This window comes from Balearica regulorum, chromosome 5, assembly GCF_011004875.1.
Source record: "Balearica regulorum gibbericeps isolate bBalReg1 chromosome 5, bBalReg1.pri, whole genome shotgun sequence".
In the NCBI taxonomy this organism is placed as follows: domain Eukaryota; kingdom Metazoa; phylum Chordata; class Aves; order Gruiformes; family Gruidae; genus Balearica; species Balearica regulorum.
In genome coordinates, this window is record NC_046188.1 from 3218666 (window position 1) to 3230775 (window position 12110).

A 12110-nucleotide genomic window follows, 5' to 3' on the forward strand; every position below is an offset into this window, starting at 1 on the left:
GTCAAGCGTGCGTTAGGCCTTTGAGTGCAACCAGCCCTCGCTTATTTATAAGTGGCAAAGCTGCCTGCAGCATTTTAAGGAAAGAGGTTTTGCCAGAACGCTGCCTGCTTTAGCGAGAGCCACACGGAGTAAACACAACTGTACGTGAAGGAGGTCCACTCACTCTTCAACATCTTCACTCCCATCGCCAAATTTTGTAAGCAGTCCCCTAGGTAAAATGTTTATAAAATTAAGACCTCTGCTCTAAGGTCAACATGTGCAACTAAACCGATCGGTGATGTCATTTAGTTTCATAACAAGCATTTCCTAGCCCTTTTCAAAACAAAGTATTTCTTATTCACTGCGTTAAGTCCTTTTTCGTTTAGTACGGTTCTTTCCTTCCCCTCAACCCCCAATAATCATTGAAGCTCTCTTCCATACCAGATACCATCAACTCATCTTTCATTTCCCTACCTGGTATTTTAAATATTGTTGAAATGTCTAGTAAAAGTACAATATAAAAGAAGAAAAAAAAAAAAAAAGAGAACAGAGGAAGTTACTGGGAGACAAATGGAGAAAAGTCTTTACAAAGGGAAGTTTTATCCTCCTTCAGTGTTATACACTGAAGACACAGACTGTTTCCCACTACAGATGGAATTTTTGTTTCAAAGCTACCCCACGGTCCAAAAAGAAATTGTGACTAGAGGATCAAAACAGCATTGAAAATATAATCCTGAAACAACCAAGAACTGATAAAATTTTGCAAAATGGCAATTTTCAAGCTGTGTCTTCAAAACTGCATTAAATCTTAAAAAAATCTAACCCATAAATCTAAACCCAATAAAAAGCACTGCTTGCTGTGCTGCTGTGAAGTCTAGGCTGCCGCATTCAGGAATCGTGAGGTGGAAGGGGCAGGTCAGGAGCTGGCTGTCTCAGTGTCCTGCACCAGCCCGGTGCATCCGAGCCTCTGCCTGCAGAGCAGGCATCCCATATCCCACCACCTCACACGTCCGCTCGCGTTCCACAACACACCACATCACCCCCTGAGGAATGACCACAGGGGTAACGAACAGGAAAACAAAAGGATATTCTACAAAAACGAACCCAGCCAAATTGGGATTAATGTAAAATTTCCCTGCGAGTTACTCCTGAAGGGAAAGCAGCAGAGTTGCCAACAGGAACTATTAAAACATTTAAAAGAGAAAAAGTCCAACCATCAACAAAAAAACACCTCCATAACACAGAAAATTTATAAAAAAGTAATTTAAAAATGCTACAATAAGGATGAAAAAACCCAAGAAACAAGTTCAATCATCAGGTACACATGCCAATATTTCCCTTTCCAGTCAAGTAATTCCCAAGTCGAGCGTACCAATCTCCACTCACTGATAAAAGCCAAAGCACATGACAAGCAAGGACCCCCCCAGCACACATCCTCTCTGCACATCCCTGTGTTACTCAGACTTGCTGGGACAGAGGAGCTATGCGTTTCCTGTTTATCTTTGCAAACTGGAAGTGGTTTCCAAGTAAGCAGCACGGATTCACCATCCAGAAACTTTATGCCTGTCCTTTCAATCCTAAATCTGTATCTATTTACCAATTTATAGCCCTAGCAACCTTTGCTACGGCCACATTCATTCTGCTTTTAATGCAGCCTGGTATACGCAATCTTAATAACGCTACAAGAAACAGAATCAAATCAATAAGTCACTTTGTCAGGACGAGCTTCCCTCCCTCCCTGCTCCTCGACCCCGCAGATTCCAGCTGTCTGCAGAAAAGCCAGCACCCACAAGAAAGGCTTTTCAATCTGCAGCTCGTCAGGGTCACACAAACAAACCAGGAGAGGAAGGAAAGCAGTCGCTGTCATTACAGGACAGGGAGAGGCAGGGCCTACAGAGCCACTCCGAATTTTTACTACAATGAGAGTGAGAACAGAAAAACAGGTTGAACTTAAGACCCATCCACTGGCAATCTCCGTGACATGGCCAGCTTTCCAGGGGGCTGTAATGTCAGCTGACAGCTTATGCAAGACTTTATCTGCAAAAAAGCCAAAGAAATTCACTGTCTGCTACTCAGTTCCAAATAAAGATGGGAAACAGGCTCTTTTAGCTGAGCAATTATTTCAACCGCAATACCGTCTTTCCCTACATAGGTGCATCAGTCAGTATTACTGAACTTCCATAGTCCTCCCGGCAAATTCAAAGACTGCCTTTAAAGGCAGAATCCAGTATTTTGCAGTAAAAGGAAGCCACATACCTAATAAATTCAGTCCTAACTTGGACAGAGTTGTGCTCCCTTACTTCAGGCCTGCTTTTTCCTGGGGGAAATCAGTTATAGCACACCCTTAACTAAAACGTGTCACAGAACACTACATGGCCATATCATAGATCACACCAACCAGACGCCCACAGCAGAAGCCGTTGTACTGAACTTGGTAAAACTACATCTTCAGAACTGGTTTCTCCTTCCCTTTCTTGCAAGGACCCGACTTCGGGGCTGCGCACATGCTTTGCCACAGGACGTCACCACCACAGCCGCGGCTCAGAAGAGAAGTGCGAGGCCAGGGCAGGATCCTGAACTCAGCCCTGGCAAAGTTACCAGCTTTGCTTCAGAAAATTGACTTTGGCTGTGTTATTTCAGTCTGCTGGCCATACATTTACGCTTCACTTTCCATCTACAACTGGGGAGCTATAACAAACTTAAACTACTGTTCGTGGTTAAGAGATTAAAACCCATTCCCCAAGAGAATGATCAACCAACTGCAGAAGGAGGAGGACTGCATATTGGGTAAAATCTCCTTTAACTTTATGAATATTAAAGTGGATTAGGGCTTATGGTTTGATTTTCCACCATAGCTCAATTTTTCTTTCAGAGTGTATTTTCATATTAAGTCACAGAAAAAAAAGATGATTTCAAACTCTGTACTTACTTGCTGCTTCCACCATCAACAAAAGGATTCCAATGTGAAGCAAAGTCAGTGCCAGCTGCCACCACCTGAAGATGCAGAAAATTTCATTTTTTCCCCCCTTGTCAAACTTTACCCACCACACATGAAGAGGCCTGGGAGATTCCCAAGCCCTGCAGACTGACCCATAAGCAGTAAAATAAAATTCCAAAGTGAAATAATGTTTTACAATCTAGTTATAAAGCACCTATAGAAAAGCTATCTTCTTCTTCTTCTTAGACTTAACAGCAGCACCTGGAAACGGTGTAATGCCAGTACCAAGTGGCAGTAAGTAACATGAAAGCAAGAATTTATGGCCAAAACTCAGTAAGGATTTTCCACTCAGGACACTTCCAAGACACTCTTCCAGCAAGAGAACACACTGCCGTCACCTCCAAACTCATACCATCAGCTGAGGCTGGGAGCATTCCTGTCACTAGCCATGGCTCTGAGGGGACCCCACTGGTAACAACATGTACAGATTTAATCAGTCAGACTCAAAAAAAGCTGAACTTGTACCTACCTGGTGAACAGCTGCAAAAAACAGGAATGGGATTTTTCTGGAGGGCTGAGTGCTAATGTCCCCAAATCCAAATTAACGGCAGCTGTTGCTATTCACAAAGCTTATTAAAAAATGGAGCCCTTGTGTACACAGGCACATACTAATCCCAAAGAACGTTAATTAGCTGATGTGCAGTAAATGCTATGGGCTGGAACAAACAGCAGCAGCTCACAGGGGGCAAAACCGGCTGCATGCGAGCTGGCGGCCTTCCAAGAAACAAGCAGCAAATAAACCCTGATGATGGGAAGATCAGGGACTCAAATGCAGAATGGCCTCTTCGCATTATCAAATTAATTGGCACACGTCATCTTTTTCGTCCGAGCATGACTCTCCGCACAAAGCACGGACGGCAATTCATGTTCTTAAAAATGTGGCAATTGTCTGAGGACCAAGAGTGGTCTTCTCATGGCTTTATACTTCAGAGCCCTATTAGTTAGAGCTGAACCACAAAACAATGAAGACACTATGATTTTAATAAATGAAGGAAAAAACAAACTTGTCCTTACCATTTCATCTCGAGCTTCTGTTTCTTTCCTTAGAGGGGGCTCAAACTGCAGCTTATCAACTACAAAACATTACATTTTCAAATTTAAGACACACGCCATTATACTAGTGCCCTTTCAGCGCTTACTACAGTGAAACACATGTTGGAACAGATCTAAATATTACGTACACAACACAATTTGCCTATAAAATATGACCATCACTTAAATATCAGTGTTATTGTCTAAATGCATACATTTGCAAATATGAAACCCACAAGAAAGAAACAGACCTAAAGTAAATACCAAGTTATTATATGAAAGTACACTAAAATGTAACTTCGTAACCACATGTTACTTTTAACACATGTGAAAGAGAAGAAAGAGGCTTTTTAACAGGAAGCTTCCTAAAAGTGTGATATACGTGATGCAAAGGAGCGGATAGCATTTACACTACAAAAGACGTTTGTCCAAACCTGGAGAAAGATTGTTTCTACGCTCAAAATTTCAACTTTGATCTAACAGAGGAGAGGAGAAGGTTATATTAAAAGAAAATGCGTTATGTTAACAGGCACCCAGGTCAGGACAGCTACTGCAATCACAAGTGCTCCATCAGGATCAAGAAAAGGTTTCACTTATGAACTTGAAACAACGTACAGACAAACACAAAATGCTATGTTTTTCCGTGTTTTCTTATCACACCATGACACCCAATGTACTCCTGTGAAAAGACGTCCTCCTAATTATTAATTCATTCTCATTTTTTGATGTTTGCATGTTATTAGTGGTTTTGCTGTTTTAAGTAAGGCTGCGTGGTCTGACAGAAATCACAGAGCTGAAAGGCTACGCTGGTCATGCAAGGTTTCCACATAAACATTACAATGCAGCAATGAGATGGAACGGAACAGCAGAAAAATATGCACGGTTTAATTTTGGTTTTGGAAAACTATGACTGAAGATTCATGCGTATGTGCTGTTTCTCCTGGTCTTGTTTCTCCAATGTGCCAACAGTGGAAGAGACGTTCCAGAGTGCAAAACAAAAGAATGACACCGACGTCCTCCATCGGTAGGAGCAAACCAACACCACAAAATGGACAAAGCACAGCAGGAACTTACAGTTTATCTCCGATGCCGTTCTTTCTGCCCTAATGTTCCTGTTCGTAGAACGAATTGTATGGCGGATAACAGAGTGAGGCTGCAAGGGTTATAAAGGGAAAAGCTGAGAAAAGTTGCATGGCTTCCTGTTGGATCTCAATTAACAATCAAACCAACAAGGAGAAAGAATAGCTGTTGCAGTCCCACACAGCAGCACCTTTGTCCTAGCCTCGCCCAGCCCGCGCACAGGACCCTTCGATACACCCACAGCGCAAGTGTGACAAGCACTGTGGCAGTATCTCCTGGCTTCTCCTGCATGGTAACTCTACAAATGGAGCTCTAAAAATACTGGAGCAGTGCCCCTTGTCAAGCTGCAATCTTACATTCCCAAAGCAAAGCAGGGCATTTAAACCACAGTTTTACCTAAAGACAGAAAATAAAAGATGTTCTTACCTCAAAATCATCATCATCAACTTCACTGTAGTGTGTATGGTTGTCAGGATTATTAACTTTGTCCAACAGCTCAACCGCTAAAGATCTTGAAAGACCAGGCTGTCCTACAAAGCTATGCTAGAACCGCCAAAAAGAACAAGTTACAATATGCAACTGCTGTGTAACTTTCACTAATAAACATCCCATACAGAATGTTCCTGAATTTTGCCTGATTTCTGGGGGCTTGAGTATTTCTTTAATGACTCCTTAATGGCTAGACTTTCTAGCCCCTCCATAAGCACGGGAATGCCACACTTCTGGCCACTTGTAAATTGAAACTTAAACTCTGAGTCAAACAAACAATTACACCTTAATTTCACTTTTTACGTGAGTTGTTCAGTCAAGTTTAGGAAGGCAGAAAGAGATACATGAACAACTGCTAAATATATCCGTTTTCTATCTGGGTGACAGGAAGGGTCAAGTTCTACGCAGCTGTATCCAAGAGGCTCAGACATCCAGTTGCAGAAGGGACAAGGCTGAAGACAGAACACGAAGCAAATTTCTGTAATTGTTGCTACCAAAAATTGTCTAAAAAAATCTTGATACTGAACAAAATCTTGCTACTTCCTACAGTTGGCCAATGTCTCTTTCCTTCAGATTTCACCACCCATGTTATAAGAGCAGAGGAGAGAAATTGTTCCAGTTTGGTTTCCTATTGATCTGTTGCTCATGTTGAAGCAACAGATCTCTTATTGATGTCACTAAATGTTCCAAGTCACTTACAGAAAGGAGTCTGTCTGCTGTTGGCCTCTTCTTTGGATTTTTTGTAAGTGCTATTTTGACAAAATTATGGAATGTTGATGACCTGAAAGAAAAATGAGGTTTTATGTTTAATTTTTTAAGAAGATATTTTCGATTTTACCATAGTTACTAAACAGATTACAAAAGGGTGTGCTAAATTAAGAGTGTAGTCCAGGTACCTCCTCTCAGGTTTGAATAATTACATTTCCAAGTTAACAAAACAGGAAAAAAACCCATTCGATTCATGGAACTTGCATGGAAAACATTTTGCTACAGAAAATAAGCCAAACACTTATGCTGCTATTTCAACTTTTTCCAGTCTCAATTGTTATGGAATTAGATATCAGAAGTAAAAATTGTGAGTTATGTGCCCAGTAAACCCTCAAAATCTAGGCAAACCTACAAGTTTGACTGTTCTTGCCTACAGGTAGGAAAATAAAATATAAAGTTCTAGACAGAGACTCAACGTACTCTTTAAAATGCTTTGTTGCTATTTTCTGAACAAGTTAGGTAACTGTGTCATATCATCTCTTTTTAGATGGGAATTATGACTTGATGTTATAACCCGACCTACAATTTTTCAAGCCTTTTTCTCACAACTGCATTTGTGTTAGTACGCCTCTTTGGGTGCAATATTAGCCCAAGTCTGCTCGCTTTCAAATCACATTACGAAACACGTTTCCTCTTCTAGCCTTAGTGTTTCAGAAGGTGACATTGGCACAGTAAAGTGCATTGGCTGGTGTTACACTGAGCGGCTTCAATACAGGAAATGTGCACTCACAAGTGTTTTCTCTCCTCTAGCACACATCTGCCCACTCAAACACCTCAAGGGAAAGAGATTGAGTAAAAAATCCCGCATACCAGAATGGTTTTGAGTCTCAGAAATAAAATGTTAGTAAGCGTGGCACAAAATCCTGCAGGCCCTAGGAAGGTATCACAGGTTAAAGAAATCATGAAAGGATTAAACGATTACCTGTCCCATTGACAGTGGCAAGTGCCCTGTAATACGAATTAAGGGGAAAGGATAAAAATAATTTTCCTTCCTAGAACATAAAGAGGAGGGAAGAAGGGAGATTTCATTTCCATCCGGATCACTGGCAGGGATCAGTTTACAGAGGTAGGGCTGCCCTGTCCTGTGCTGCTGGGCTTCTGTCATGTTAGAAAACATCTGCGGCTGGACCTTAACCCTCTCGTTTGCTTTCAGACACCTATAAAAAGCAACTAGTTGTTTCTCTGTAAAACTTCCCGTAAGTGAAACCACCTCTCAGGTCCCCCAGTTAAAAACTAGCACACGCTGTTTTTCACTGCCTCCTTTTAATGATGACAAATAGTTTTTTCACATTATCTACAAAATATTGAACAAAGGAAAGAGTTTAACCTACCATTTTGCTTTTTCCTTTAGCTTCGGTGGTTGAAAATTACTTTTTGACATTAAAAACAAAGCCCTAAAGGTAAAGGAAGAATAATGCTGCTGTTATATGGTAAAAAAATAATTAATTTCATTCCATTATCTAAACACTTTAATACTTTACAGTAAGAATCATACTGGTGCAACTGGATCATAGTCTATACTGTGTTAGACGACAGACGCAGTAAAGCTGTTAATTTTCTTATCTTTAAATAAAATCTTTTTATCACCGTGCACAATCCTGTTAAACATAAGGCTTCAGCATCTCTACTGATTTACTGCACCCGTTCTTAATCACATTGCTGTTGACACTACCAAGGGGCTGGGTTTTTTTAAAATTAAAAATGTCAACAATCATTTCAACTCTAAATTTAAGTCTGTGTCTTCGGACTGATGTCTTAAAACCAGACACAGCTCACGCAGAAAATTGACAGTTGATGAAGGAGCCCTAGTGTGAGTTCTAGGACTGAGCTATGGAGAATGTTAAACTCTGTCTCCTGGGACTGAAGGGGGTCCTGAAGATAAGCAAGCTCCCCAGCCAGCAGACCTCATCGGGTGAAGATCAAACATGGGTGGCTGAAGCTCTGCAAGTTCAATCGCCGTTATGCCAACCGCCCAGATATCACAGAGCTGGTTATATCCACCGTTCTTTTCCACCGCCGCGACTTCTGGGGCCATCCTTTAAAAGCAAAGGCATCGTTCAATGAGAGCACCCACCACTTCTGAATCAGTGCCTGCACAGGGGAGGCACAAAGCACGTCACGTAACCCCACAGCAGAAAACCCCACAAAGAGCGTAAGCCAGGGAAAAGCCTGATGGCCCCCTCCCCTCACCCGGCATTAGAGGAGCGGAGAAGCACACAGGGGTTTTGCCCAAGGTCATGGGCTGGACAGCAGCACTAGGAATAGAACCAGTCTCATGATTCCTGGTGAAATGCTTTAATGACCAGATAATCTTCCTGCCCTCAGTCCTCGTTCTCCAAACAGGATAAAGAGGGCAGCGCACAATTAGAAGCCATTGTCTGGATTAAGCTGTACACACACGTTCAGTCTGTACCAAGAATACCGCCCTAGGCATCTCAACTGCATCACAGTAATGCCAGAAACCAGCAGCAGTTAAATTTGCATATATAATCCAGCTCAAGATTTACAGTGATATATGTGCATATTAAATGCTGTCTTATACGGACAATAATCAGTAAAGATGATTAAAAGATAGTTTAACATCTGTTTTTCTTCACAACTCTTTCCGCAGAGAAATCGAAAAGACATTGCTTAGTTTATTCATTAAAAGCGTAAGAAGCTACTGAGAAACTGAATGAGGATTAGGTATCCAGACAAAGAATGTTCTGCATTAATAAACTTGGGAGAAACAGCAATCCTGCCTCAAATATCAGGTAGCTTGCGTTACAGCAAAAGTCAGTGACAATCAGCGCTTCCCAGACTTTTACCCTTTGGACATTTTACTTGGAAGAAAGGGAATTCAGGCAATTTAAAAACGTGTGTATACTTCAGTGCGTGTATTTTAGAATTCTTGGCATAAGTACAGACTTGGCTTTGCACGCAATCACAGCAATCAACGTAGTTTATTACCAGTAAGGGGTACCAATAAATGATTTCCTCTTCGCAATGGTGGCTGTTATTTTTGCAGCTACACCGAAGTCAGCTGGAAAATGAATTATCATAGACTTAGACATCTCATTTTAAGACCTGAATTCTACTCTAGGAAGTATCATATTATGAAAGAACAATCACATTTCTCATCCAAATTAAAAATTAATTCCGCTTCAACAGTTAAAGATTGATAATGAGATCAGCTAACATCTTCTCTGACATGACTTCAAATTGAAAAGCTGAGTTTCTACATACAGCTCGCTCACGATCCTGTTCCTCTCCTAGCTGTTTTTCCATCTCACAAGACAGCAACCAAGCAACCTCAGAAAATTCAGTGGATGTTCATTTAATATTCAAGAGGAAAAACAGCATCATGCTTTGGAAACGGTACTATTTCTGTGTTACTTATGGAGGAACTGCGGGGGACCATCTGTTCTCCTTTCTGGAGACTGTCTAGGGGACAATAATCCCTTGCTCTCAGAGCTGCAGATAATCAGGTGGTCTTGCAGAGCCAAAAATCATTTCAGTCCTTTTTATTTTTATTGCATTTGTAGTATGATAGCTGGAGGATAATTGTAGGCAAATCTAACTAGCTTAGCAGGCAGAAGGAAGGTATCCGTGCGTAAACAAAGTTTAATGCAGTCAGTGGAATCTCCTATCAGTTTCAAGGTTTTACTCTTTAAAAAGCCATACTTTCCTAGCACAGCACTCCTGGTTCACCACAGGGGAGTAAATGTATTGAACCACACAGCTTTTCTGAAAAGTAATGACGCAGCTAGTGCACAACCACCCCAATTCCAACACAAGACACAGCAAGATGCTGAGCATCTCAGTCCTTCTCCCAGTATATCTGCTCCTGTCTCCTGCAGAGCCTTAACTACCCATAGACTTCTGTGACATGAGGCAGTAGACAGGCAGATTGGGGTTTTGAAGGCAGCACACTCAAATAACAAGAAATCCAGCCTCTTTGTGCCCCACGAAATGCAAAACGTCGCTGGAAGAAGCCAGTAATACAGAGCTCTTCTGAGTTTTCATCTATTGACCTCAAAGCGCTTGCAAAGGAGGAGAGTTTCCTCTTCTCCGCCTGTATGGAAATGCCCAACGCCACACGCTGGGCCAGAGGCACATGCAGAATCGAACCCCACTTTTCCACAGCCTGCCAGGCTCAGTGGATCCTTGGAGGCTCCGAGGGAGAAGTGCCATTCTGGCTAGGAACAAACACATTGATACCCAGGTAACCCCAACCCGGCAAATTCCAGGGAAACCTGGGAGGCTTCAAGGGTTGGTGGTTGAAAAAAAGAAATTATCTGTAACTTCTTGATAGAATGCAAAACTTCTCATCTCATGTACACAAGCCCATGGGTATACCCTTTCTATCATCAACTATTGCCCCAAATAAGAACAAGAACATCCTGCAGTGCAAAACCAAATGGTTCATGCTGCTGAGAACAATATCTAATAAAACTGACTGCAACAATACAGGAGATCTGCTTTATTATGCTTTATCATCCATAGCAAGCTCAATCTTTGCTGTACATGTGCTGTTCAACACAAAACAAAGTCTTACAAAAGCTGAATATTCTTCTCGGGAGGCATGGTCTCTACATTCTGGTTATTTCTTTGTCTTAATGGAAAGATGAAAGTAAAAGGTAACGTGCTAAATCAAAGTATCCCAGTTGGTACTGTAGCTTTTGAACGATCAAATTAAAACACTCCCGGTTTCTTTTTGTCTTACTATTCAATCCAGGGAACTTACCTAATTTGACATCTCCATGGTCTGTTAGTAGAATATTTGCACCCTAAACATAGTAAATAGAAAGTTAAAAAAGCTTTTATCAGCAATATTTTTCTGCACTAGAAAGTTTAAGCTAAGTTTCTCAAAGTTCCAAGTTACCTTGATATCTCTATGCATTTTGCCCTTCATATGCAAATAAGCAAGACCCTGGAAATAAAAGAGATACAATGCTTCATTTTGCCATTTGTTAACATACTACCAAGCCAGTCCCATTTAATAAATTTAAATTACTCTGTGTATTTTATTTGAAAGGGGAGAAATTTGAAATTTGCAGATAAGAGGTACAGTGGATTCTCTTCCTCAGCTCTTCCAGCTCCAGTGAATACACGTGAAGACTTGCTTAAGCCAGCCCTGGTGTAACATTTTACATAGATATATACGTATTTTCAAAACAAACCTCAAGGTACATAACCTATTCCCTTTACTAAAATTAACTGTATTATTTGAAGTCCTGAAGGTTTCAACCAGCAGGTGTTTAGCCTTTTAGCTACCCTTCCAGCAATACAGAAGGGCTCAGGAATAGAAATGCTGAGCAGATTAGTTCACAGGTCTACACCCCTGCCTCTGGCAGCGACCAGTTCAGCCACTGCTTCAGGGAAAGGTGTGCATCCCCGTGATTCCCTCATGGAATTATTCATGGATACGCACAGTGGGGGAAGAAAAACTCAGTCAAAAAACCAAGCTGCCTGCATCATCTTATCTTGCATTGCTACAGTTTTTAGCAATCACAAAATGAAACAGAATTTTAGTCACCCGGTTGCAGTGTTTTTCCTCTACGAATTATTAGCACTTACTGCCACAGATGAAGCAGGCAGTTTAAAATGTGCCTTTTTTTCATTACTAAGCTACTTATCCTCGCCTACTAGGTATTAGCTGTTTTTTGCAGTGAAATTCAAAAATTTATCCTAACCAACTGCTGCACTGAATCACTGTAAGAACAATGGATGAAAAAAGCCCAGACAACACTGTGGTCACAGCCTGCGAAGACCAGTCCCCTGC

At 41.3% G+C, this 12110-nt stretch overlaps 1 protein-coding gene across 4 annotated transcripts in view; it reads right to left on the reverse strand.

Annotated features, from left to right (window-relative positions):
• The window catches only part of MAP4K5 (mitogen-activated protein kinase kinase kinase kinase 5), a 67414-nt gene that overhangs the window by 17278 nt on the left and 38026 nt on the right, over positions 1-12110 (reverse strand). For 3 of the 4 annotated variants that reach the window (XM_075753168.1, XM_075753167.1, XM_075753166.1), the window contains 11 exons: positions 11211-11258; positions 11073-11115; positions 9296-9368; positions 8251-8382; positions 7678-7740; positions 6278-6359; positions 5516-5632; positions 5084-5162; positions 3992-4050; positions 2909-2973; positions 164-208 (listed from right to left, as the gene is read on the reverse strand). In XM_075753168.1, the coding sequence (XP_075609283.1) occupies positions 164-208; positions 2909-2973; positions 3992-4050; positions 5084-5162; positions 5516-5632; positions 6278-6359; positions 7678-7740; positions 8251-8382; positions 9296-9368; positions 11073-11115; positions 11211-11258 (806 nt within the window). The remainder of the gene's footprint in view (positions 1-163; positions 209-2908; positions 2974-3991; positions 4051-5083; positions 5163-5515; positions 5633-6277; positions 6360-7677; positions 7741-8250; positions 8383-9295; positions 9369-11072; positions 11116-11210; positions 11259-12110) is intronic. The other variant, XM_075753165.1, reaches the window with a different exon arrangement.